The 26,396-nt window shown below is 40.5% G+C and overlaps 1 protein-coding gene across 1 annotated transcript in view; it reads left to right on the top strand.

Moving 5' to 3' along the window:
* The window catches only part of GAS6 (growth arrest specific 6), a 95,503-nt gene that overhangs the window by 45,416 nt on the left and 23,691 nt on the right, over positions 1 to 26,396 (top strand). The window contains exons 5-10 of the mRNA XM_001373488.4: positions 6,188 to 6,310; positions 8,931 to 9,053; positions 19,783 to 19,905; positions 20,812 to 20,933; positions 22,583 to 22,701; positions 23,326 to 23,515. Of these exons, the coding sequence (XP_001373525.2) occupies positions 6,188 to 6,310; positions 8,931 to 9,053; positions 19,783 to 19,905; positions 20,812 to 20,933; positions 22,583 to 22,701; positions 23,326 to 23,515 (800 nt within the window). The remainder of the gene's footprint in view (positions 1 to 6,187; positions 6,311 to 8,930; positions 9,054 to 19,782; positions 19,906 to 20,811; positions 20,934 to 22,582; positions 22,702 to 23,325; positions 23,516 to 26,396) is intronic.

The following is a 26,396-nucleotide window of genomic DNA, read 5'->3' as shown; positions in this document are numbered from 1 at the left end:
ACATTTTATATAATGAAAACTATTATGAAGCCAATAACTGGGAAAGATTTATGAACTGTTCAACATAATGGCCAACCACTATTTCAGAGAATTCATGATGAAACATACTTTTTTTTCTACTGATAAGAAAGGCAAATGACTCAATGCAGATTGAGATATATTTCTTTTGGAGATGGGCAAAGTGGGAATTTCTTTTGCTTGACTATATATATTTCTAACAGAATTTTCTTTCTTTGTCAAATTGATGGGAAGGATGAGGAGTGAAAGCAGATTATTTGCAGGTTAAAATTTTTATTTAAAAAAATAAGAAGGAAAATTATCTTCATTCATGTCCCTATCCCTCAGTGATCTAAGTACCAGCAGACCAAGGTAGGCTGAAGTGATTTGAAAAAGGGTTGTTCTGGGGCACAACAGGTATAACGGTCACCAGATTATTTTTCCTATATCAAGACAAAGTACCTACCCATTGTTAGTGAGCTGTCTTCTTTCAGTTTTATGGAGCACTACTTGTAGCAAGTGAACAAAGAAGTAAACCAGCCAATGAAACTAATGCAGTTCAAAAGTGTAGTAACCAAAAGAGCAATATTTAGGAAAGAGGGATTTAGAACAGTTAGATATTTACCTGTAGGTGGTTTTGTGGCTTTGTGTTACTCTTTTATTTTTTCTAAACCCTTACCTTCTGTCTTGGAATTGAATAGTAAATATGAGTTCTAAGGCAGAGGAGTGATGAGGGCTAGACAATTAGGGTTCAGTGATTTGCCCAGGGTCACATAGCTGAGATTAGATTTGAACCCAGGACCTTCCTTCCCTCTCCAGGCCTGGCTCCCTATCCACTGAGCTGCCTAGCTGTCCTACTCTTTCATTCTTTCATTCTGTCTTTATATTTCATCATTACTACTTTTCATTGCTCATTCCAACTAATAGTCATTTAATAGGAAAAGGCATTTATTGGCAACTGACCAAAATCAACTAGGCAAGTGTCTTAAAAATATTCCATCAAGAGGCTGTCTTGGGTCTACAATTTTTGTAAGTGTTGTTGGCTGAAACATTTGTAAAACAAACAAGCTTTTAAGGTATGCCTTCAAGATCCAGGAAGAACTCATAAGACACTAAAGAACAATTGTGCAAGATTACTTAGCTAAAGAGAAGCTACTAAATTGCCAGTTTTTATTCATTCTAAATATGCTAAGTGACCTGACCTCTTCCTCTGGGAGCAAAGGTAACTGGATTGAATTCATGACCAAAGTCATGCGAAAGTGGCATGGACAACCCACCATTATAACAGCATCTACAGTGTAGCCAAATGCCCTACTGCTTGGAAAGTCAGCCAGAAACCCAAGCTTCTATTCTGTGATTCCTTCAGCTACATAGGAAAAAGGAAGGAAGCCCTACAAATGAATCCACCATTAGTGGATAGTCAAGAGGGATTATTCTCCATTGTATATTCTGTACTGAGTGTTTAACTAGATACAAGTATTATCTTTGAAGCCAAATCTCTCATTTATCTACTTGAAAAAGAAGGTGAATTTGAAATGATTGGAGAAGTCCTTGTACTTGGATTCTAGAAGTCATGGATTCAAATCTTGATTTTTATATCTACCAGTTGCAGGATCTTGGGCAAAAAATAACTACACGGGGCTTCATTTTGTATTCATTTTAAACCCTTACCTTCTGTCTTAGAATTGATCATTTCTAAGGCAGGAGAGTGGTAATGGTAAGCGCTAGGCAATGGGGGTTAAGCAACTTGCCCAGGGTCACATAGCTAGGATGTGTCTGAGACCAAATTTAAACCTAGGACTTCCAGTCTCTAGGTCTAGCTTTTAATCCATTGAACCACTTTGCTGCCTCCTAAGCCTCAGTTTCTTTATACATCATCTGATGTGGTTGGATTAGATAGTTTAAGGTCTTTTCTAACTGCAAATCTGTGGTCCTATGTCCTTGTCAACCTTGAAAAACCCAGAACCACCAAAGTAGTTAGAACAAGTCTTTAATCAGGACCAGGGAGACAATATTCCACAGAGTCATGCCCAAAATACTATACAGAGACAAGCTCTGGGACTCTGGGAATACTACCTCCTGGAAAAAGCACCTCCCTAGGGGATTTTCCAATGAGCTGAACACCTTGGGGTCTTTAGTACTTTTGGGGGGAATAAAGGACTGGAAGAACAATTGATTACATGGAGACAATGGAAAGAGGATTCTAGCCTGGCACTGGACTACCTGGGAGAGGCCTAGATACCATAGGAGAAACTTCTATGACAAAAAGGTACTTAAGATATGATTATATTTACTAATTCTATCTAGGCTGAGATCATTGAGTACTTTAAGGTTTATGGTTCAATCTAAGATCTGGGTCCCTCTGAGATGTCTCTAAAGTCAAATTCCTGAGGGATGAAGGTAAATTTGGAGGTTCCATAAAACAAGGTCATCAGCTCCATGAGTCTATGAGTGGGTGACACCATGCATTACACAGTGGACTGTAATACAACACCTCCAGCATAAGTAATTCTGCACTTCGTTTTATCATAAAGGTGTACTCTTCTGTAAAGAAAAAGATTCCTTTATAACTTAAGAGTCTTAAATTGTACAAGATTCCATAAGATTCACTTGAGTGGAATGGAATAGAAAGAATACTTGATTTGGAGATTTAAGAACAAAAATGCTCTAGAACCCCAGCTCTGATAACTTGTTAAGTGAACTTGGATAAATCACTTACCTTTATAGACTTCAGAAGGTCTCTTCCAGCTCTTAAAATTCTATGATCCCCAAATATAAAATGAGAAAATATGGTCCAGAGAAGAGAGAGTTGAATGTATCTTCTTAGCTATCATGATATTTGTAAATATAGACTATTATACCATTCTATTTGCATTATTCATACATGAGAAAAGTATTTTTCAAGCAGATGAACTATTCCTTCATTTCCCCTTCTAAGCATATCAACCCCCCCCTCCCTCAATAACAACCATTTTCATTCCTTGGCTAAGTTACTTCTCTAAGTTGTAAAAATTAAATTAGTCTCTACTGATGAAAATATCATATTTTTTGAGGTTTATTAAAGATTATTAGAAATCAAGGATAAAGAAATACAAAATAAGAAAAGCACATGCCTAGGGCTGATTAGCTCATTCACAATTCACTTACTACATCTTGCATGCCGAATAGAGAGACACGTGTGCTTAGAAGTGGAAGAAGAGAGAGCTTGGGAGGCAGAGAGCCCTTTAAATACTAAATTGTGTTCTCGTACTCATGTGAGGACTCGGGTGAGGTTATAGGGAATTCTGGGAAGTACCAAGGACTTCTGGGGATTGAAATCCAGGGTTCAAATCTCCATTTTACAAATTCACCTCAGTGCTGTTGGAAATCAAATGAGATAAAGTATGTTGTTAAGTATGTGTGTTAAATAAAATTCCACATTGAACTAGTAGTGGTAGGAGTATTGCTCTGGAACCAGGACTCAATCCAGTACTGATTATATATCGAGGACTTAGCTTAGAAGCAGCCCCAGGGCTGTCCAGAGCATCCTAAGACCCAAGGCCCCATGGGTCTAGTTTGTGCTGGAGGAGTGCACCCTCCCCTCCTTAGTCTGGCCATTTCCTAGCCTGATGGCATGCAATGTTTGGTAGGGCAGGAATGTGGTTCAGTCTATCAGCTAAACCCAAAATTAAATAAAGAAAATGACAAGATCAGGGATCATAATATCACAACTGAGCAGAATTTTTTCCCAGAAGATGAAATTTAATAGGCATAAATGCAAAGTCTTACATAGATTCAAAACATCAATCCCACAAATATAGAATGGGGCAGATATAACTAAACAACAGGTCATATGAAATACACCTGAAGGTTTTAGGGGCTTGCAAACTCAATGTGAGCTAGCCAGTGGAACCCTGGACTGCATCAAGGAAGATCAGAGGAGTCTGATCATTGAGTCATCACTGAGGAGACACTCCAGACCAGCCCCAACTCCTCATCCATTTACTCAGCTTTCTGACCAGAGACTTTTTTAGAGTCGATGATCTGCATTCTGAGCCCCCACAGTCAAAGTCAAAGGAAAGGCTCCCTTATGTTTTCTAAATTGCAAAATTTAGGGAGCTCCATCTTCTGCTTTTCTGGGGCTCCTTGCGGGTCAGGGACTGATTGGGTAGTTCTTAAATACAAGGAGTTAACTAACACTAGAAACAAAGAGAATGGGACTATGAGGCCCTTCAAGGAATGCAACAAGGGCAACATAGTTTTCTCTGAACAGAGACCCTTTTCTTAGCTATGCCAAATACTACCACTAAGTGGGGTTGTGAAAATGGCGGCAAGAATTTAATCAAAATGTTCAGTGTCTCAAGTGAGAGTAGAAAGACAATGGTTATAGAGATTAAATCTTAGCAATTTAAAGTGTGCTACAGAGTAACCTCCTATCCTTAGCCCTGTCCCTTCCCTCCCAAGTTCCCCCTCCCTTCCTCACCCCCCGGAAATTCCACCCATTGAGACTTCTGATATAGCAGTGGGCATTGTGCAAATATTCTTTGGCAAATATTCTGTGTTTAATAATAACTCTCAGCCCTGTATGGTAGAAACTCCTTAAACTTTTGGATTACCTAATTGTCACATTTGGGTGAGTTTTCCTGTCTCTGTGATATTGTTTCTGTTGGGTGCTGTATTAGACTGCATCATGGAAACTTCAGCTATGCTGGTGAGAACCTCCTCTGCATGAGATCTGTTCCCTTAACCATGGGGCACTTAAAACAACAGGCTGGAATTATGCAAATGTTTAACCATGTACTTATTATGCCCAGCTCAACTTGCCATCACTTGTCCCAGATCAGTCGAAATTCATTTAGAAATGAGCTTTCCTTGTTTGCATTGATTGAATCAAAGTGAGCAAACGGACCAGAAATTCCAGTCACTTTGGAAATACAAGTCTAGATTTGAAATTTCTTGGGAGTATTTGGGGGGAAAGGAAGGTGAAGAAAGAAGGTGGGAGAGTGGGACAGATTCTCTCTCAGAGCATAAAATTAATTGGAAAAAGAAGGACATCCAATGAGATTTTTTAATGTAATTTTCTAGTAAGAATACTGAGTTGTTGGGGGCAGCTAGGTGGCTCAGTGGATTGAGTGTCAGGTCTAGAGAAAGGATATCCTGGATTCAAATCTGGCTTCAGATACCTCCTAGCTAGGTGACTCTGGGCAAGTGACTTAGCCTCCTTTACTGTTGTGTGTGTGTGTGTGTGTGTGTGTGTGTTTAATGTTTTGATGATTTTTAAAATTTTATTTTTATTGTCATACAAAACACCCTTCCATATTGGTCACTGTTCTTTACCAGTCTTCTGCTTGGAGCCAATCAATACACAATATTATCTCTAAGGCCAAAGATGAGCTTTTAAAAAAAACAACAACAATACTGAGTTGTGGAGGGAGAATATTTCTGGTCCTTTGAAGCAATGATTTATTTCACAGAGATTCCTATGTTTCTGGCTCAGTAGAACGGGAGGGTGTGGTGGCCTTGTAGCGATGGTCAGAACTAGCCTCTGCTAATAATTCCTGCCGAAGGAATATTCGTTGAAGATGATGGGAATTTTCGGGCACCTTCAGTGGCAGGTTACATCCCTGGGCTTGGCTTGACCTACTGATCAAAATTGTAATTAGGCGGAGAAAAGATGTTTTGAATTAGTCAGTCAATGAGTCCTCTAGGTCAAGCAGAAGTATTCCATTTGAGTTTTCTTGTTGGGAGGTCCTCTGGGATCCTTGGGAAAGAGCCACGGTCCCTCTCTTGATTCCTTCATCCCAGACTTGAACGCTTCTGGTTTGCAGCAGTATTCCCATCTGGCTAAAGTGGGTGGGCTGCTTCTCACCACTTTATCAGAATTTTTTTCTCGAAATTGGCCACTGAGATCTGTTGAGGGCAAGACGCCGAGTCTTCTACCAAGAGGTGAGAATCCTGCTACTGCTGGTCAGACAGCCAAGGCTTATATGTTCATGAGCTCTCAGTGACAGATGACGGACTTGCCTTACTATTTTCCGCAGAAATTCCTCTCAAGACCTGGGCTTCCTTGTGTGGAAGGGGGGTCTTTGAAAAGATCCTTCTTATTTGTTCCATCATAGGGGCAAATAAGACGGGAAGCCGCAAATGCAGTGGTAGTAATTTTCCCGATTTGCTTCATTTGTCCTTTGTGGTTTATTGTTTCACAAATCAGATTTGCCAGACCAGTGCACGCCGTACCCCTGTGAGAAAAAGGGAACAGTCAACTGTCAGGATCTAATGGGCACTTTCTACTGCCAATGTAAAACTGGCTGGAGTGGAAGAACTTGTGATCAAGGTAAGAAAATATGCCTTCTGACTATTGATATCTCTCTTGCTCACTACTTGCCTCACCTGATGGGTGAGGGCTAGAACATATATATTCAGGATGGTCTGTAGCATGGTAGAGCAGAAACAATATTATATTTGGAGTTGAACTTATTTGGGCTCTAGCCTTGAACCTATTTTCCAGCTGTGTGTCCTTGGGCAAGTCATTTAACCTCTGCTTCAGTTTCCTTACCAGTAAAATGAAGATAATAGTACTTGGTACCTACCACACAAGGGTTGCTATGAAGAAAACCTTTTGTAAATCATAAAGCATTATTTAAAGGAGGAAAATTCTATGTACCAGTCTGAATTTAAAGGGTAAGGAACAAACCTTTTCTTTTGTCAATCTCTTTATTTCCTTCTTTCCCCTCTCACTTCTCTTCTGCCAATTGCTATAGAGTGCTAAACCCTTGTTTTGCCCGGGGCACAGGATCCTAGCTCTGGCCTGAAGCAAAGCCTGGGAGGAATGGAATTCCTTTATTATACTTCCAAGAGAATGGGAAACATCTTCAGCCTGGGGATTGGATCACAGACTAGAATGTGAGAAGGGAGAAGAGATTATCTTCAAAGCATACCCTGTTGGTTCCAAGAAGAGAATGAGCCTTGCATGTGTTCTCTTAAGTGTCCAGATCTTGCTAGCCAGGTCAATCCTGTGTTCTTCCAATTCAGACATCTATGACATTCCCAACACTGAGCTGCCATGACCCAGAAGGAACAATAGAAACCAAAGTGAAGGGTGACAGGACATATCTCCAGAAGGTCTTTTCTATTGGAAAGCCAAATTATCTTTGGGAGTAGTCTGCCCAGATTTTAACAAAACATTTAATAAAATCTCTTATGCTATCCTTATGAAAAAGACAGAGAGATGTGGGCCAATGTAATAATAAGATTTATTCGGAACTAGATAAATGGCTGGGGCCAAAAAGCAGTGATTAATAACTGTTTAAATGCTATTTCCAAAGGAGTCTCCCATTGGGTGTCCTAAGGCTCTGTATTTGATTGTGTGCTGTTTAACATTTTTATCCATAACTCAGAAAAGTGTTTAGATGAACAAAGTGAGGGAAAGCATCAGATTCCAAAAAAAGAGTTTGACAGACAAGAACCAGTGCTCTCAGCTGAATAAAATCAATGTTAATAGATAAATATAAAGTCTTAATATTTGCATTTTTTAAAATTGACTTCATCACGAGGTAAAGGAAAATGACTAGACAGCAGTTTCTCTGAAAGAGAACTAGAGGATCAGGGGAATTACATGATCAATATGATTCAACAGTGATGACAGCCAAAAACCAAAACAAACTAGAATTTGATATTGGGCTTTGAGGAATAAAGAAGAGAGAATGTTGTTGCGTTCTGCTCCAGTCAGACTCTATCTGGAGATGTCATCATTACTGGACACCAAGTCTTTGGGAGGATATTCAACTGGAGAGTGTTCAGAAGAGTGTCAAAATCATATGGTCAGTGGAAAAGTCAAGGGATATTTAGTCTAAATGGAAGAGTCCAGAGGAATATAGTAGCGATCTTCAAGGATTTGAAGGGCTATCCCATGGAAGAGAAATTTGGTTATGTTCTTTCTTACCCCAGGAGGCAAAACTAGGAGAAATCATTGGAGTAGGCATATTTAGTTTTGATGTACTTTCTATCAGGTGGAACCTCAGACTGGAGGGCTACCTCTGCAAAAGAGTTCCTTCCTTCCCTTTAAGAGGTCTTCTAATCAAGTCTGGATGGCCATTTGGTGTGTCATGGAAGGAACTCTTGTGGGCATGAGTGAGACTAGATGGTTTCTGAGGTCCATGACAATTCAGAGATCCTGTGATTTTGAGAAATAGGGAGATGGAGCTTTCTCCAAAAAGTCAAGATTTCCAAAAAGGAAAAAGCCACAGCCTGGTGTTTCACAAAAAACCTTAGCCTTGGAGACCTAGAATCTGCTTACAACTCTACCCTTAACACCTTAGGCACTCTGCGCCTTCATTTCCACATTTGTCCAATGAGGGCATCTATGCCTTAGTTTTTTCATCTGCAAAATAGAGGGGCTGTATTCAATGGCCTCTAAGGTCCTTTTCAGCTCTTAATCTATGCTCTTCTGAACCTGTGCCTACAAGAGTGTTTTATATGGGTAGTATGGTATAGTTGTGGGGGTGAGGGTGGGTAGAGGGAATTAAAGAAGATTTCAGCGATCTGGATTCTAGTCCTGACTCTTTCAGGAACTGTCCTTGACACAGGACAAATGGCTCAACTTGTGTACTCTGGTTTCAACATCTCTAAAGTGACCAGGCTGAATTAGATTATCCTTTAAGGGTAGACTCTTTGCTGTGTGATCTTTTGAGTAGCTACTTACCAACTTTCTGACTTTTAAAGCTCTCTGATAAAAGCCTGGCCAAAGAGGATTCCAATGAGGTGGCTTTTTCACCCAAGATAATAATCTTGTTTTCTCTGAAATTTGGGAGAACACTTGAGGGCTCCCCAACAGATGGAGGACCTGGGGATAGATATGATATAAGCCATACACTCTTATAAAGTTTCTTTATGCTATTGCGTCATCTGGTTTCTGTCGTCTAGTTGTCCTACTTTACCTTTATTTTTACTTTTAGATGTCAATGAATGTAATCACCAGAACGGGGGCTGTAGTCAAATATGTTACAACCAGATTGGTGGCTTCTCCTGCGCATGCTACACTGGTTACAAGCTTCTCCTCAACAACAAGACTTGTGAAGGTAAGGAAACTGAGCCCAGGCATAGCTGAAAGACATTAGAAGTTGCAAGTGACCAGGGGCCACTTGGCAGTTATGCATCAAGATTCTATGACTTCTTCCCTAGATGTCCCACTGTCTCTTGCACCCCCATCTCCCACTCCTTTTCTTTTCTGCACTTGTGCTTTTCTGATTGCCAGTTGTTGCATGGAATTGTATTTGTTGTCCCTAAAAAGAAGCTGCTAGACAGCAAAAGGACATTTTCTGATGTGGGCTGAATGGGAGAGAGAGAAAGGAGCCTGGGGAAAGTCAGTACATGCCTAGGCATGCCAGTGGTCCCCGGGCTCTACTCTGTAACACCATAACATTAAAATGACTCACCAGAGAATTTGTGGGTTGGAATTGGCCTAGATTGGTCCAGCTGATCAGCCCTCACATCCTGACTCTGGGAGAGGGGAGAGGCTTGGCAGGGCCAATTGCTATGACTCTTTCTAGTCTCGATGGGCTTATTACACACAAGTTTGCTGTTTTGGCATTGCTTTCATAGCTGGAACATTTCAAGAAGGACTATGCCAATATCCTGGGGGTCATTGGGCTTAATACAGCCTGCCGATACAAAACAAAAGCCTCTCCTTTCTCCATTGTGCCTATCAATTGACTGTCCCCCCCAATTATCCCTTCTGGAAGGTGCTGAACCTTTCATGGCTTCCTCCTCCCTTCTCAGATATTCTAACCCAGACAGGTAGACGATTAGCCCAATTGACTTAGGTATCCTCACTTCTTCTTTAGGACATACCCTTTAAGCCTATGTATGTATAGAGGGGTGCAGGGGACCCTTTCCACATATGATCTGGCTATACCCTACTTGCCTTTGGAACTGTGTGCACAAGGTACCACACAGGCTTTTAGCATGGCACCCAAGTCTTCAATAAAGTCAATTTTCTCCCTCTTATACAGTCAAGAAGATCTGAGTACAAATCCTGCCCTAGACACTTAATAGCTATGTGGTCCTAGACAAGACACTTTTTTTAAAACTTGCTTTCTGGGCCAGATTTGATCCCAGATCTTCCTGACTCCAGACCTGGTGCTCTATCCACTGTGCTATCTAGCTGCCCCTATGCACCATTTTTTAAAAAACCTTTTCTTTATATCTTAGTAACAATTCTAAGACAGAAGGACAAGGGCTAGGAAAATGCAACTAAACTTGCCCAAGGTAACAAAGCCAGGAAGTGTCTGAGGCTAGATTTGAACCCAGGTCTTCTCAATTCCTGGTCTCATACTTTATTGACTGTACCACCTAGCTGCCCTGAGAAGATATTTAATCACTCTCCCTGGGACAGTTAGTTACTTGTCTAGGAATGATTTTCACCTCTCCAGCTATTAGTGTAATGGGTAGAGTGCTAGGCTTAGTAGAGTCAGACTTCAAATCTGGCCTCAGATATTTACTAGCTATGTGATGCTGGGCAAGTCATTTAACCTTCAGTTGCTTCCATTTTCTCTATTGTAAAAGGGAGGCAATAATAGCACCTACCTTGCAGGGTTGTTGTGAGGATCAAATGAGATGTTTGGTTTTTAAAAAGCATTTAGAATAGTACCTGGCGTATAATGGGTACTTTATAAACACTTATTCCCTTCTTTCCTTCTCTATCTCCTATGTTTGCTGGGAGAATCCAAACAAAGGTGCTTTATTGCCCCTAGAGCTCTGTATAAATGACAGATTTTGCATTGCCCTATCTTTATTATGGCCCCTTTGCATCATATCCAAGTCAGAGATACTGAAATTTAAAACCTGACAGGTCAATTGCTAGGGAAAGATTGCTTCCAAGATTTGTATAATCTTTTTAAGATCTGCAAAGATGGAGGAGTCCTTACTACCTGTTGCTCTGCTAGTCAAGAAGGGTGGAATGAATTGAACATTACAGAAAGTAATTTTGGAATCTGGAGTTCTTGTGGACCTGGCTTTCCTATTTTTTAAAAAATATTTTTCCATATTTACATGATTCATTTTCTTTCCCTCCCCTCTTCCCTCCTCTTCCCAGAGCCCAAAAGCAATTCCACTGGGTTGTACACATGTTATCACTTGATACCGATTTCCATATTATTTATTTTTGCCATAGAGTGATTTTTTTAAAAGCCTAAACCCAAATCACATACTCATATGTACATGTGATAAGTGATGTCATAGGTTTTGCTTTTGCATTTCTACTCCCATAGTTCTTTCTCTCTATATGGACAACATTCTTTCCTATAAGTCCTTCAGGAGTGTCCTGGCTTTTTGCACTGCTACTATAGCAAAGTTCAGTACATCGGATTATTCCACAATGTTTTACTCTCTGTGTACAGTGTGCTCTTAGTTCTGCTCATTTCACTCTGCATTAGTTCATGGAGGTTTTCCCAGTTCATATAGAAATTGGCTTTCCTATTCTCCAGATGTACCAACTTTATTTCCCTGAACCTCAGTGTCCTCACATGCAAAATGAGCTAGTTGGAGTAGATGGTGATAAAGCATCTTTCAACTCTTAACATTCCTCCCCTTCTCTTAGAGTCTTAGAGTTCCTCATTTCCTTTCAAAGTTAAAGGACTAATACCCTTTCCCAATCCCTCCAGCAGTTAGTGCCCTCTTTTCAATTATTTTGTGTGAGTATGTGTGGGTTTTTTTCTCCAATAGTCTTTGTATCTCTGCACAGAATAGGCATTTAATTATTTTTTCTTTCTTTTTTTTTTCTGGGTTATACATGTATTATGATGGAAAATCCATTTCCATATTATTCATTTGTGAGTAGTCTTATAAAACCAAAACTCCAACTCATATACCCAAATTTAAATCATGTTTTCATTTGCTTTCCTATTCCAAGAGTTCTTTTTCTGGAGGAAGATAGTATTCTTTTTCATAACTCCTTCAGCATTGTTCTGGATCACTGTATTGCTGAGAGTAGCTAAGTCTATCACTTTTGATTTTTCCACAATATTTCAGTTACTGTGTATAATGTTCTCCTGGTTCTGCTTATTTCACTATGCATCAGTTCACATAGGTCTTTCCAGTTATTTCTTAAATCATTGTTTATCATTCCTTAAAGCACCATGGTATTCCATCACCGTCATATACCACAATTTGTCCAGCCATTCCCCAATTGAAGGACATCCTTTTAGTTTCCAATTATTTGCCACCAGAAAAAAAGTAGCTATAAATATTTTTGTACAAATAGGTTCTTTCCCATTTTTTCATCTCTTTGGGATACAGACCTAGTAGTGATATTACTGGGTCAAAAGGTATGCATCCTTCTATAGCCCTTTGGTCGTAATTCCAAATTGCCCTCCAGAAGGGTTGGATCAGTTTGCCACTCCACCAGCAATGCATCGGTGTCCTAATTTTGCTACATTCCCTCCAACATTTATTATTTTCCTTTTCTGTCATATTGACTAATCCAATAAGTGTGAAGGGTGTCCTCAGAGTTGTTTTAATTTGTATTTCTCTAGTCAAGAAGGATTTAGAACATTTTTTCATATAATTATTGATAGCTTTGATTTCTTTATCTGAAAACTTAGGCATTTGAATGAAGGACTGAGGAGTGTGGAGAGTGCTTCAAGGAGTTTACAGTCAGTTAGGAGTTATAATGGGTTCAGAGATAAATTAATATATAAAATAATTTGAGGAGGGAGAAAGACCCACTAACTCATAACTATCAGGCATCAGGAAAGGCTTTAATGAATATGGAGAATAACAGATTAGCACCCAAAATGGGACAACTCCTCAGTCCATAATCAAACCACCCCTTAAATTTCCTTTATGGAAGCTAAAGATTCTCATTTCTTTTACCTCTCTTTGAGAACTTATTTTCTACCCTTTGATTCAGTGTCCTTTTTTCCTGAATCCCTTCCCTAGCCTCTCCCTCCCCTTTGAACTATGGCAATCCAACCTAACCTATTTTCTATATAAAGACCTTCAGTAATCAGACTACATTGGAAGACTCACTTCTTGTCCTTGAATTTTATAGTCAAGTTTTTTATTTAGCCTGAAATCATGGACTGGTTTTTTTTTTTTTTTTAGCACTACTTATTGCTGACTCATTCAGGTGCAGGTCCTGATGGGTAGCCCATGGAAACTGTGCTTCAAGATACTATAATTAACATAATACCCAGGCTAGATGAGCTTTCTTAGATGCTTTAGGTATGTTCTCACACACACACATTCATACCTTTCTCCTTTATGGTATGTATTTTAACTTTAGGGCTCCAGATCTATGGACATATGAGTCTTGGGAACATAGGGTTCAACTGGCCTCTAGAAGTTGGAATTTTAGTTGGGACTTATCAGAAGTCAGGGAAGCCAGGAGACAGAGATGAGAGAGAGACAGAGACAGAGACAGAGAGAGAGAGAGAGCATTCCAGATATGGGGACAGCTAGAGAAAATGCCTAGGAGTGTATTGTTTGGGGAAATAAATAAGACCGGTATTATGGAATCTCAGTATCTGTAGGTAGATGTGTGTATGGAGGTGGACAAGAGGACTGAAAAGGTGAGGAGAGGCAGATTTTGAAGGGCTTTGAACACCAAACAGAGGATTTTTTATTTAACACTGGAGGTGATAGAGAATCAGAGGATCTTATTAGTTAGAGAAGTGACAGGGTCAGTCCTCAACTTTGGGAAGGTCACTTTGACAGCTGAATGGAAGATGGACTGGATTGAAGAAAAGCTTGAGGCAGGCAAATTAGCCAGCAGGCTATTGCAGTAGTCAGAGCATGAGATAGTAAGGACTTATACCAGGGTAGCAGCGGTGTCAGAAGAGAGAAAGCAGCATTTGGGAAAGATGTTATAAAGATAAAATCGACAAGCCTTGGCAGTAGATTGGATATGGGTGATAAGAAAGAGGGAGGAGTCTAGGATGACAACAAAGTTGGGAATCTAGGTGATTAGGAAGAGAAGCTGGGAGTACCCTCAACTGTAATGGAGAAACTAGGAAGAGGAGAGAGGTGCGACTAGACCTATCAATGAGATTCTACAGAACTTTCAAAGAAGCAGACAGATCAGGCATGGAGAAGAATGTTGGAATTGGAAAGACGCAAGTTCAGATTCTGCGTTAGACAATAGTTGTATAGTCCTTGACCGTATCACTTAACCTCTTTCAGATTCAAATTCCCCCACTATGACATAGCCATGATAATAACAACACTGACCTCACTAATTTGTTGTGAGAGATCATGTAAGATTTCATATATAAAATATTTTGCAAATGTTAAAGCTCTATAGAAATACTAACTTGTGATTATTCTGGTGATTCCCAGAAAAATAAAGCAAAGGAACACCACACTTAGTCAAGGGCTCCTTCAACCTCAATGGCAGGAGATGGAGAAACTTAAGCCTTTTGAATTGCCTGGATTGCTTTGCTCTCTGCCCAGAAGCTGACCACAGAGGTGGCCCTTTTTAAGGCAGAGACCTTGAGTTGCAAGCCCTTTTGTTCCAAGTAGTGCTATACGTTCTATGTTGTATCTGCCTGGTCTCTTTTCTTTGGAGATTAAGGGAAGGGGGAGGGGGAGACTGCTAGCAGGGCAGACTGGCTGCAGTCTGCCTCAGTAGATGTAGCTGTTCCCTTGTTTTGGTGTCAGCATGAATGCTATATTCTAGGGGCCTTCTTCCCCTCTGATGGTGTTGAGCTCTGCTGGCAGCCTGAGTTTTCCATTGCTAACTGCCAATACTACACAGTTGTAAATTCCTTCTGGAGTTTTCAAAGTATTTACTTGTCCTAACTCTAATCAGGCTGCTTGCCTTGGCCACTGAGATTACTGTGGTTGTTTGTGGTCATTACTTAGCATTTGTTCAACACTGCTAAGAAGTGAGTGTAATGAGTATTAAGAATGAGAATGGGGGGTAAGGGAGGTGTAGAGTGTGGAAATGAGAAAACTGGGTGGGAAGGGGTAGCATTGAATAGGAAGCTAACTCTGGACCTTCACCCATCTCCATCTCGAAGGATGCATTATAGTCAACAAATGTGTTAAGTGCATACTATACCCCAACTCCCCACTCTACTGGGCTTTGGGTAAGGAAAAGCTGAATGATCTAGTGGAGAAGTTAGATTTGGAATCAGAAATGATTTGAGCTTAAATCTGGCTCCTAGTACCTGCTAGCTTTGTGCCTGTGGCCATGATAATTAACTTCTCTGAACTCAATTTCTTTATCCGTGAAATAGAAATTATAATACCAGTAGTACCTATCTCTGGGAGTATTCTGAGAATGAAAAGCTAAAAGGCTGTTTAAATGATGGCTGTTTTTAAGAAGACTGAATGACCCAATGGATAGAGGACTCAGGGCTTGGAGAAGGGCAAAACTGGGTTCAGATGTGACCTTTAGTATTTGCTAGCTATAGGACCATGGGCATGCTACTCAAATCTTTGGGTGCCCAAGGAAACTTCCTAAGACTTAGGTACTCCAGAATATAATATGCTAGGTCCAACTGTATAGGCGAAAGGAGTTCCCAGTGCCAATGGACTCACTGATCCTACTCTATTAATAATAATCATAATTATTAATGATCAATAATAAATACATTGTTATTCCATAAAGTTGGATAAGAGCAAAGTAGGTGCCTCTTGGTTCATGAGAGGAATTGGGAAAAAGCAATGGACTTAGAGACGGGAGAATAAGATTTATGGCCTGGATCTGAAACATTGCCAATGTAAGATGCTTCTTTCTGAACCTATTTCCTCATCGATAAAATAAGCATATAATAACACTTGTCACATAAGATTGTTGTGAAGTTCAACTAAGATAAGTATGTGAAGGGCTTTGCAGAGAGCTAACTGCAAATCTATTATTTTTAGTAGATGCAGGGTTTATAGGATTATAGATTAGAGCTGACAGGGACATCCCACACCATCTAGTCCAACTCCCTCAACTTATAGATGAGAAAATTGATACCCAGAGATATTAGGTGATTTGCCTAAGGTCACACAGGGACTCGAAGTGAGTTCTTCTCACTAAAAATCTAACTGACATTTCTTTAGTTGTGAGAAAGGTGTGTCTCTTTGATATTACCTGTAATTTCCTGTCAGAGTATCCGGTAAGATGTGCTAGTAGAGATACCAGGGCAAAGAAGGTGCTAGATTTTCTCTTTTTTTTTAACCCCTACTTCCTGTCTTAGAATCAATATTGGTTCTGTTGGTACAATCACTATTGGTTCCATGATAGAAAAGCAGTAAGGGCTAGTCAATGGAGGCTAAGGGACTTGCTCAGGGACACATAGCTAGGAAGTGTCTTGAGGCCAGATTTGAAACTAGGACCTCTTGTCTCCAAGCCTGGCTCTCCATCCACTGAGCTACCTAGACTGCATCTTAAGAGTTACCTGGGGAAGTTAAGGTACTTAAATAGGGTCATAGAAGCAGCAGTTATCAGAGATGAGATCACTCCATCTCTGGAGACAGAGATGTCTCCTCCCTTCTCCCTCAAGTCTTCTCCCTTTCAGGCTAAACATGTCCCATTTCATCAGCTGATCCTCATATAGCACAGATGGGCTCCATTCCATCACTGCCCTCAGTAGAGAAGTTTGGGGGTTTGGTAGTAAATTTACTAAGTAAATTCTAAGTAAAGATACTAAGTAGTTACTAAATAAATTCTAAGTAAAAAATACCAAGTAAGAATGTTTTTCAGTGCTTGCAATAGCTTGGTAGTAAATTTACTAAGAAAATTCTAAGTAAAAATTCTAAGTATTTACTAAATAAATTCTAAGTAAAAGTACTAAGTAAAAGAGTCACTCTTTTAGGTTTTCCTCTATGGCACAAGACCCAGCACATCTTTCCTAGCTAGCTTATCCTGTATTAGTATAGAGCTTTAAAAGAGCTTTTTATTTGTCAAATCATGTCTGTTCTTGCTGTCCCTGAGTTATTCAACTCTGTGGGTCTCCTCCGTATTTTCCTCTGATACAGAGCCTCTGATACTGTCAGAGTGCCGTTCGTATGCAAAGCTTTCATCATCTCAGTGAAGACTGTGTAAGGTCTCTGTTGTTCCTCGGATTTTTCCTGTAATTGTTGTGTAGCCAGGATCTTATCAGCTGCGCTGTGCTGTGATCAGAAACCAGGCCAAGCCTCTGGGCGTACAATATTCTGGGATGTCATCCAACCGAGAAGGACCTTAGCCACTGTTTCGGCCATGGTTGGCAGTAAAAGAGTAGTCCCTTTGTGGAAACAATGGCTCTTCTGATAACCAGGTACATAAAAAAATATTCCTGGAAGTGACAGGAAAAGTTTGGGCAGCCAGAGTCAAACTCAGGGCACTGTGAATAGGCTCTAGAACTGTTTTTGCCTATAGTGTTCTTATCCAAACTTATCCTCTGCGGTTTACAAGATAAGAATCAGGCTCTGAAAAGATATCCTCTGAATCTGAGGTCTACCTGAGAAGTTGGCATTGATGTTGGCAAGACGAACAGATGGGCCAGCCGCTGAGGGACATGGAAACTATGCTGACGCAATGAAGGCTATTCACTGCAGACTACATAATATCTCATTCTCTCCAGGACACAGACGAGGGATGGTCCCTGTCATAAGTGAGCTGTGATGGGCTAACCAACATTATTACACGATCTGTCCTTGGTGTACATGCCATGAGACTTGGCTGTACGTGAGATTATGCTATAATACGATCCAAAGCCAGATATGCTGCCCTTATTAGACCAAATCCTGGCCCCTGGTGTTATTTATAGTAAGGCTCCAGGGGAGTTGCCTGGTGCCGGACACTTGAATACCCCTTTCGGTCAGGTCAAGCCATCTTTCTATGGTTCAGTGCTGGCTTCCTTTACTTGCGAGGGCATTCTTGTGGGATGGAACTCAAGGCAAAATTCATCACAAAATGCACAGAGCCTTCATTAGTGTTGTCCTGTTTCTGGGGCTAGTAAGGGATGGCTCAGAGTTGTTCAGTTTGGATGACTGTCATTCCAAAAGTTGCTTGTTGCAACTGCAAAAATATTCGTGTTGTTGTTGTTGTTCAGTCATTTCGGTTGTTTCCCTAATGACAGCTCTAATCCTGACATTTAGAATGTTTTTCAGTGCTCGCAATGGCACATATTCCAGTTCATGACTAAATAGAGACCTTTCAGTCATGTCTGATTCTTCATGACCCCATTTGGGGTTTTCTTGGCAAAGATACTGGAGTGGTTGGCCATTTCCTTTTCCAGCAATTTTTACAGATGAGGAACTGAGGTAAACAAGGTTAAGTGACATGGGCAGGGTCTCACAGTGAATGTCTGAAGCCAGATTTGAACTCAGGAAGAAGAGTCTTTCCAATTCCGAGGCCATGTTTTGTCCACTGCACCATCTAGTTGTATATTTATAAATGATCTCAAAGCCACTACCTCAGAAGAATAAGAAATTTTAAGCCTCAACTTGCACTCTCTAAGTAGTCACTTTGTCACTCATGGGATTTGTATCCTTTAATTTTTAATCATCTGAAAATGGTAAAATGAGGTAGAAGACTTCAATAGAAAAACGCTGGCAATTTCTCATGATAAATACTGAATTTTAAAAGTTGAAGAATCAGGTCTGAAGGATAAAGACCTGAGAGTTAAGTTACTATGTGAACTCTACTAGGAGATCCACAGAAATAATAAGCAGGATTTGGATGAAAACTCAGGTTTATTTTTCCTACATTAAAATGTTCTAAATTAGTATTTTGATGAAGCTCCATGGCATAATCCAACTTGTGTGCAAGCCCATGGCCAATTGGCTCAATGTCTCAGGCACATTCTCTGTTGGTCTGGATTGTGGCTACACAACTGAAGGAGGAATCCTGGTAAAAAGCACAGGATTTGGATTTAGAGGGTCTGGGTACAAATTTCAGCTTTTATCACTTACTAAGGAGGCAGCTAAGTGGCCCAGTGGATAGAGCACTGGTTCTGGGGTCAAGAGGATCTGTGCTGAAATCTAATCTGAGACATTTACTAGCTGTGTGACCCTAGACAAGTTCCTTAACCCTGATTGACTCAGTTTTCTCATCTGTAAAGTGACTAGAGAAGGAAATGGTAAACCAGTCCAGTATCTTTGCCAAGAAAACCCCATAGATATTATGCTCCCCAAGGTCAAGAAGAATCAGACAATGTGGCAAGTGTCTCAATTTCCAGGACCTCATTTTCATCATCTATTTTTTAAAAAGGGGGGAGGGTGGGGTTGGCTATGTTAGCCTCCAAATCCCTTCGAGCTCTAAATATATGATCCCAAGAACTTATGGTGATCATAGCTAAAAGTATGTGCCCCATCCTATTTATGGAGAAGCCAAAGAGAAAAGTGGGATATCTTGGGAGGAGAAAAGGATAGAGAAGAAACCAAGAGGAACCTAGGAAAGGAAGGCTTTAGACTGTCAAGCCAGGGGAATGAGAGCTCTGGTGAGACTCTAAGGTACCCAACCATTAGGGAGTCTCTATAACATGGAGTAATTAGTAGTTTGCTTAGAAGTGATTTAGTAGAAAGAGCATTAAGACGGAGAGCTGGAGAACCTGTGAATTCAAATCAGGGAATGAGCCTGGCACTTGGAAAGTAATAAATAAATAAATAAAGTGATTAATAAAATGTCGATTGACTGAATACCTACTTAGGAGACATTAGACAAGTAATTTAACCTCTCTGGGCTCAGTTTCTTTATCTGTAAAATGTAGAAAGGTTGGACCAAATGTCCTAAAGTTCCCTTCTGACTTGGCATCTAGGATCCCTAGACTATAGCAATTTCCCATGATGGGAGCTAAAATTTGAGTGCCCTTTTCTTGATTTTGGTTGCAGACATAGATGAATGTACGGATGCAAGTGCCTGTGGAGAAGCTCGATGTAAGAACTTGCTGGGCTCCTACTCCTGTATTTGTGAAGAAGGCTACGTGTACAATAATGAGAAAAAGGTTTGCCAAGGTATTTCAGAGACGGCATGCCCCTCCCTTCAGACATAGGAGAACATATATTTATGTACACGTGTGCATATGTATATACAGACATGTCCGTGGCTAAATGCACACGTGTCGACATACATGTTTACATACATGTGTTTGTGGTCATAAACACACACATATTTTGAGACCATGCTCTCAGTGTATATACATGTAGGAAATGTCACTGTACTCTATGGACAAATATAAAACAATATTAATTTTTAAATATTCAAGGCTATTTTGGCTGAGTGCCTAGCTAAATAGGGGATAGGCATGATATCAAATTTCTGAGCCTCAATTATGCTGTCCAGGAGCCGAAGAAAATTACGACTATTTCTCACTGCTCCTCCCTTACATGTATATGCACACTCACACATATACAGAATATATGAAAAATGATGAGGAAGATACTGGGTCATGTGGGCAGTATTTTCTCTTTCCCAGTTGTGAACCAGCATTTAAAAAAAAAAAAAGCAAGGTTTGAATTGGGGATTCCTCCCCCTTCCTACCATCAGAGAGGCATGCCTTCAGTAGTAACTCTCTTCTCTTGCATTCAACTAAGCTCGGATGACATATATGGCTTCTCAGATTTATGCCCCTGATACAAATATACATCAGAATTAAAATTTAATATTCAACTAAGGTGAATCACAATGTGGGAATGGCACCAATTTTCTCTTTTCAAAACTGACCCAACTGGCAAATTGTTGCTTTCTTTTTTGCCACTTCTTAAAGAAAAAGCTAAAAGGGAGGAGAAATAAAGAGAGATGAACTGCCTAACACCCATCTGCAGTTTCTTGTTGCTTAGATTGCATTTGAAGGGACTCTTTTGTTTCAAAAAGTGCCAACACCTCTTTATCTTCCCCGCCTTCCCTTTTGTGGCATGCAGATGTGAATGAATGTGAAGAAAAACTCTGTGAACAGACCTGTGTCAATTCTCCTGGGAGCTACGCTTGTCACTGTGATGGCAGAGGGGGAGTAAAACTGTCCCATGACATGAACACTTGCGAGGTACCTTTCATTTCAGTATTTGTACAATGAAAAAATCTCCCCAGACTCAACCTCCTGAACTCGAGATTTCCAAATGGCTCACCATCCCAAAGAAGGATATTTCTTTCTTTCTTTCAAACAAACAAAGAAGCCAACAAACCAACCTAAGCTGGATTATAGGGAATGCTAAACTCTACTTGTCAAGAGAGAGAGTCTGCCATCCCTCTGCCTCTGCTGAAGGCTGTAGCTCCTGTATTCATTGGACATATGTAAGGGCAATTAAGTGGCTCAGTGGAGAGAGTGATGGGCTTGGGTTCAGGAAGCCCCAAGTTCAAATTTGGCCTCAAGACGCTTCCTAGCTGTGTGCCCCTGGGCAAGTCACATAACCCCTATTGCCTACCCCATCTTACTCATTTGCCTTGGAACCAAGACTTAGTATCCATTCTAAGACTGAAGTAAAAGGTTTTATTTACATTTTTGTAAAAGAAAGAAATATAAGGAGGCTTGGTATAAGTAAGGTCTGCTTCTGCCCCAAGGATGATGTTTGGTTGTATTTGTAGGATCACTATGGCAACCATGAGCTTGAACAACTGACCAGTACAGTTGTAGACCCAAAAGTGTGACACATGAAAATATGCATTTTCTCCTAAATCTGTCACACTTACTCAGGAAGCTAGTCTGTTAGGGCTTTAGTTCCACATGTATAAAATGAAGTGTTGGACAATCACGCACCTCCAGGGACTGGCAGGACTGACTTTATCCACAGCTTTTGCTGTTCACCTGATGCCCCGGAGACCTGCCTAGTTAAGCGCTTACATTTTGTCTTAAAAGAGAGAGAAGAAATGAGAAGCAAACTACTTCCAGATGAAACAAACAAGTTTTGTGGATTTCTATAAGATACTGGGGAAAGTATAACATATGGTTTCTGCAGTCTGTTACCAAATTGGGGAAGGAGTGACCAGACTGACTCACAGGGATGGCCTCAGTTTCCTCATCTATAAAATGGGGATAATGATAGCACCCTCTTACCTCCCAGGCCCAGGATTGTTGTGAGGATCAAATGAGTTTGTAATTGTAAGCACGTGGTAGAGTGCCTGGCACCTAGTAAGCACCACAGAAATGTTAGTGATTATTATTCTTATTATTCATCTATACTTTCTCTGATTTTCTTAAAAAGCTATTAATTATTGTTCTCTAATAGTAAGTCCAGCAGTTTGTTAGTTATCTGGCAAAGATTTGTTATGGCCCTTACTAAATATCCCCACCACCTTCATTTTTCTGGAATAGTATAATGGAAAGTATATTCTCTGAGCCTAAAGATGGGAGGTCCTAGGTTCAAATCTGACCTCAGACACACTTCCTCGGTATATGGCCCCAATTGTCTAGCCCTTACTATTCTTCTGTCTTGGAACCAATTCTTAGTGTCAATTCTAAGACAGAAAATAGGAGTTAAAAAAAAAAAAGTAAATGCATTCTCCCAAGAGTCAGGAGCATCCCTGTTGTGCCACTTATTAGCCATGTGAAAATCACTTTATTTCTCCTGGCTTTATATCCTTATTCATAAAAGGAGGTGTTTGAATTAAGTCTAGGCTCCCTTTTAGTTCTAATTTTTAGAGCAATAGGTTTCCTTTGTCTGCGACTTATTATTACAATTTTTTTTTTTTGTACAGGACATACTGCCATGTATTTCTTTTGATGTGGCCAAAAGCGTGAAATCTTTATATCTCGGCCGAATGTCCAATGGGGCCCCGGTGATCAGGCTGCGTTTCAAAAGGCTGAAGCCCACAAGGTGAGGATATGCTGAGGATCAATCCTTAATCTGTCTCTATTCCAGAAAGCAATGGAGATATTTTTTAAAGAGCCATTGCTTACAGTAGAAAAACGTAATGAAACCTTTAGACCTCTAAGTAAATGGTTATTGCCTTCAGAAATGAACTTAAAAAGACTGTCATGCTAGGGGATTCCCTGCTTTGCAGGTTTCCTAGAGCACTTCAGGGGCTACTTAGATGGTAGCCGGGTCTATATTTTAAGGCAGCAAAGTGGAAGAGTAGATAGAGTGCTGGGTCAGGAGTCAGGAAGATGATTCTTGTTGCGTTCAGAGCTAGCCTCTAATACTTACTATGCAACCTGGGGGAAGTCGCTTAACTCACTGTGTCTCGGTTTCCTCGTCTGTAAAATGAACCGAAGAAGGAAATGGCAAACCACTTCAGTATCTTTGCCAACAAAACCCAAATAGGGTCAATGAAGATTCAGTCAGACATGACCAAAAGGTCTCTAGTCATAAATTAAGGGGATGTGCCATGGCTAGCACTGAAATACTTTCAGAATTTTGAGCTGTCAGTAGGGAAACAAATATTTGGGAGTTATGACCTCTGCATAATTCTGATTTGTTTCTTGACACCCTCATGGTCAGAGTTGTGGCTGAATTCGACTTTAGAACCTTTGATCCTGAAGGTGTCATTTTCTTTGCTGGAGGCCGTCAAGACAACACCTGGATCATGTTGGCTCTCCGGGCTGGGAGGTTGGAGCTGCAACTGAAATACAACAACATCGGGAGAGTGACCAGCAGTGGGCCAGTCATTAACAATGGCATGTGGCAAACAGTAAGTACATGCTCCTCGTTTGGTTCGCCATTGGTTGGATTCTCCTTCCTGGCTGATGGAATTATCATTGCCTCACAGCAAACTCTCCAAGGTTATTGTCATTGCTATTTTCTTAGAATCAGTGGTTTGGCATTAATTGCTGCACTTGACCCCAGGGAAAAGCATCTCCTGGTTCTGGCTACTAGATTACCTAAGTGCCTACTACTATGGGATAGAGTCAAGTGGGAAGCTTAGAGATCTTTGATCTTGTCCAGATTCTTCTTAGACATACCCAGACTGTATCCTTTCCTCACCTTCTTAAAATGCTTAGCATCATTCAAGGCCCAACCCCATGGCTACCTGCTATAAAGAGTATTTCCTGGTATCCTTAGTTGGTAGGGGCAGTTTAAGTAGTGCAGTGGCTAGAGTATTGGGCCTGAAGCCAGGAAGATTAATTTTTTCTAAACCCTTACCTTCCGTCTTGGAGTCAATACTGTGTATTGGTTCCAAGGCAGAAGAGTGGTAAGAGCTAGGCAATGGGAGTCAAGTGACTTGCCCAGGGTCACACAACTGGGAAGTGTCTGAGGTCAGATTTGAGATTAATTTTCTTAAGTTCTGATCTAGCATTAAATACTTACTGACTGTATGACCCTGGGCAAGTCACTTAACACCATGTGCTTCTGTTTCCTCATCTATAAAATGAGCTGGGGAAGAAAATGGCAGCCCACTCTAGTGTCTTTGCCAAAAAAAATCCCCAAATGGGGTCAAAAAGAGTCAGCTCTGACTGAATGACAACAATTTGTTGATAGTGCTCAATATATCCTCAAATTATTTTGTATTCACCTATCTCTTTAAGGGTTGTATCACCTCAGTAGAATGTAAACCCCTTAAAGGTGGGGACTGGATTTTGTCTATTTGTTTCCTAAACAGCTTGTAAAGTGCCTTGCACTTAGCAGTCCCCTGAATTGTTTGACATTCACAATCTGACTTTTCTGTATCGTCTTCCATTCCTGCATTAATTATATTCTTTCTTAAAGAGGAAATTTCCCTAGTCAAGGTTCAATATTTAGTCATGCGTAGATATAAATATTCCTGGCTATTTTTATGTATGCAAATACAAGTTAAGCCTTTGGATCGCACTGGAGTCAGACTGGTACCTCTCATAAGACTTAGTCTAGGTAGTTGGTATGAAGTTTCCTTAGATACAACTTTCCTGGCAAGAGATCGGAATTCTTTTAATTGTAATATAACGGGAGTCAATGTGATCATTGCAGTGTGGCTTACTCTTTGACAGCGGGGTTTTTTCTTTTTAAGAAAACAAGGGCAACCACTACCCCAAAGACATTGTAGACATTTGGTAATATTTCCATCCCATCAAGTAATGTCTCATTCTCTTCCTGACCTCTTAAAGTAACGAGAGTATGGCCAAAGCAACAGGAAAGGCGTGTTTCAGCAAAGTTGCAGATGCAAATGTAGAACATCGAGGAACCGTATACTCTCGAGGAACCAGGGCTTCTGACAAGTGAGGATTTGACTGGTCTGTAGTCATTCGAAACACTGTTCACTCCACAGTCCCCTGGACAAGGGCACCTCTAGAGCCAAATGTGGGGAGCCTGGGGATGGCCCTGGGATCAGATAGCTCTTGGGAAAGTGTTACAGAAAATATCTGCTATAATCCTCACCCACTGTTGAGTCATAGCTGCCACCACCCCAGTAGAAAGTAAACTGTTTTGTTTGGGAGTGTGGCAAATCGAAGAGGAGACGGATTTCTCTCAGGAGGACAAATGAGATTCTCAGGATAAAAGCCGTCAGTCCTTGATGGGGAGGGAAAGAGATAGCAGATAGGAAAGAGAGAGAGATTTAACGATCTCTCTTAGGACTACCTAAAACTTCTTCTATCAACCTATAAACTGCCTAAAAACTATCCTTTGAGAGAGTCTCACGAATACCTCTTCAGCCTCATTAACCAGGCTCGACCAACACTATTGGTCTCTATTCTAACTCACTCTCCACATACTCTCCTTCCATGGGATTCTCCAGCAGTCAAACTGTTGCCAGCCAGAGCCAGCAGAAGCACCTGCTCTCAAGAAAGGTTAGAGGGAGAGGCCCCTCCTCTGAGGTCTTATTTGAACCCAGGACCTTCCATTTCCATGCCTGGATCTCTATCCACTGAGCTGCCTAGCTGTTCCTTATGCTTTCTGTTTAGGTGTTCCATGTTCAGAAAGACCAAAGGACTATACACTAAAAGTGAAGATGTTTTACTTAAATCTAAAGGAGATGGGTAAAATTGTTTGACCCATTTCTCGAAGTTTCCCAGGCAGCTGGGTGTCCCTGTAGTTGGGGGGTGGGTTTGAATTCAGGAAGAAAGACCTGAGTTCAGATCCAGTCTCAGACAAGACTTACTAGCTGAATGACCCGTAGCAAGTTACTTAACCTTTATTTGCCTCAGTTTCCTCATTTGTTGAATAAAAAGATGGACCCAATGACTTCTAAGGTCCTTTCCAGTTCTAAATCTATGACTCTTATGATTCTTATCCATGATTACCTATAAATCCTCCATAGAGAATCTACCCTTTGTGTCTTTTTCTTATTTAGTATCTTGGGCTACCAATGTGTCACTCACTGGTGCTATTCATGTTTCTCTTATTCTTGATAAATGACTAGTGCACTTTCTTTTGAAGTCAGCCATTTTCCAGATGCTGTCTTACATGCTCATTCTTATGCTTAAACTATAGGTGGCCAGGTACTTTACTTTTCTCCATAATAATGGCTAACATTTATATAGAGCTTACACTGTGCTGTGCACTGTGGTAAATGCTTTATAATATATACATTACAATAATAATATAATTATTATTATTTCATTTGATCCTCACAACAACCTTGGAAGGTAGTGGGCTAT

The sequence above is a fragment of the Monodelphis domestica genome, chromosome 8, assembly GCF_027887165.1.
Source record: "Monodelphis domestica isolate mMonDom1 chromosome 8, mMonDom1.pri, whole genome shotgun sequence".
Classification (NCBI taxonomy): Eukaryota; Metazoa; Chordata; class Mammalia; order Didelphimorphia; family Didelphidae; genus Monodelphis; species Monodelphis domestica.
Note: the sequence above shows the minus strand (reverse complement) of the source record. Positions and strands in the feature narration are given on the sequence as shown.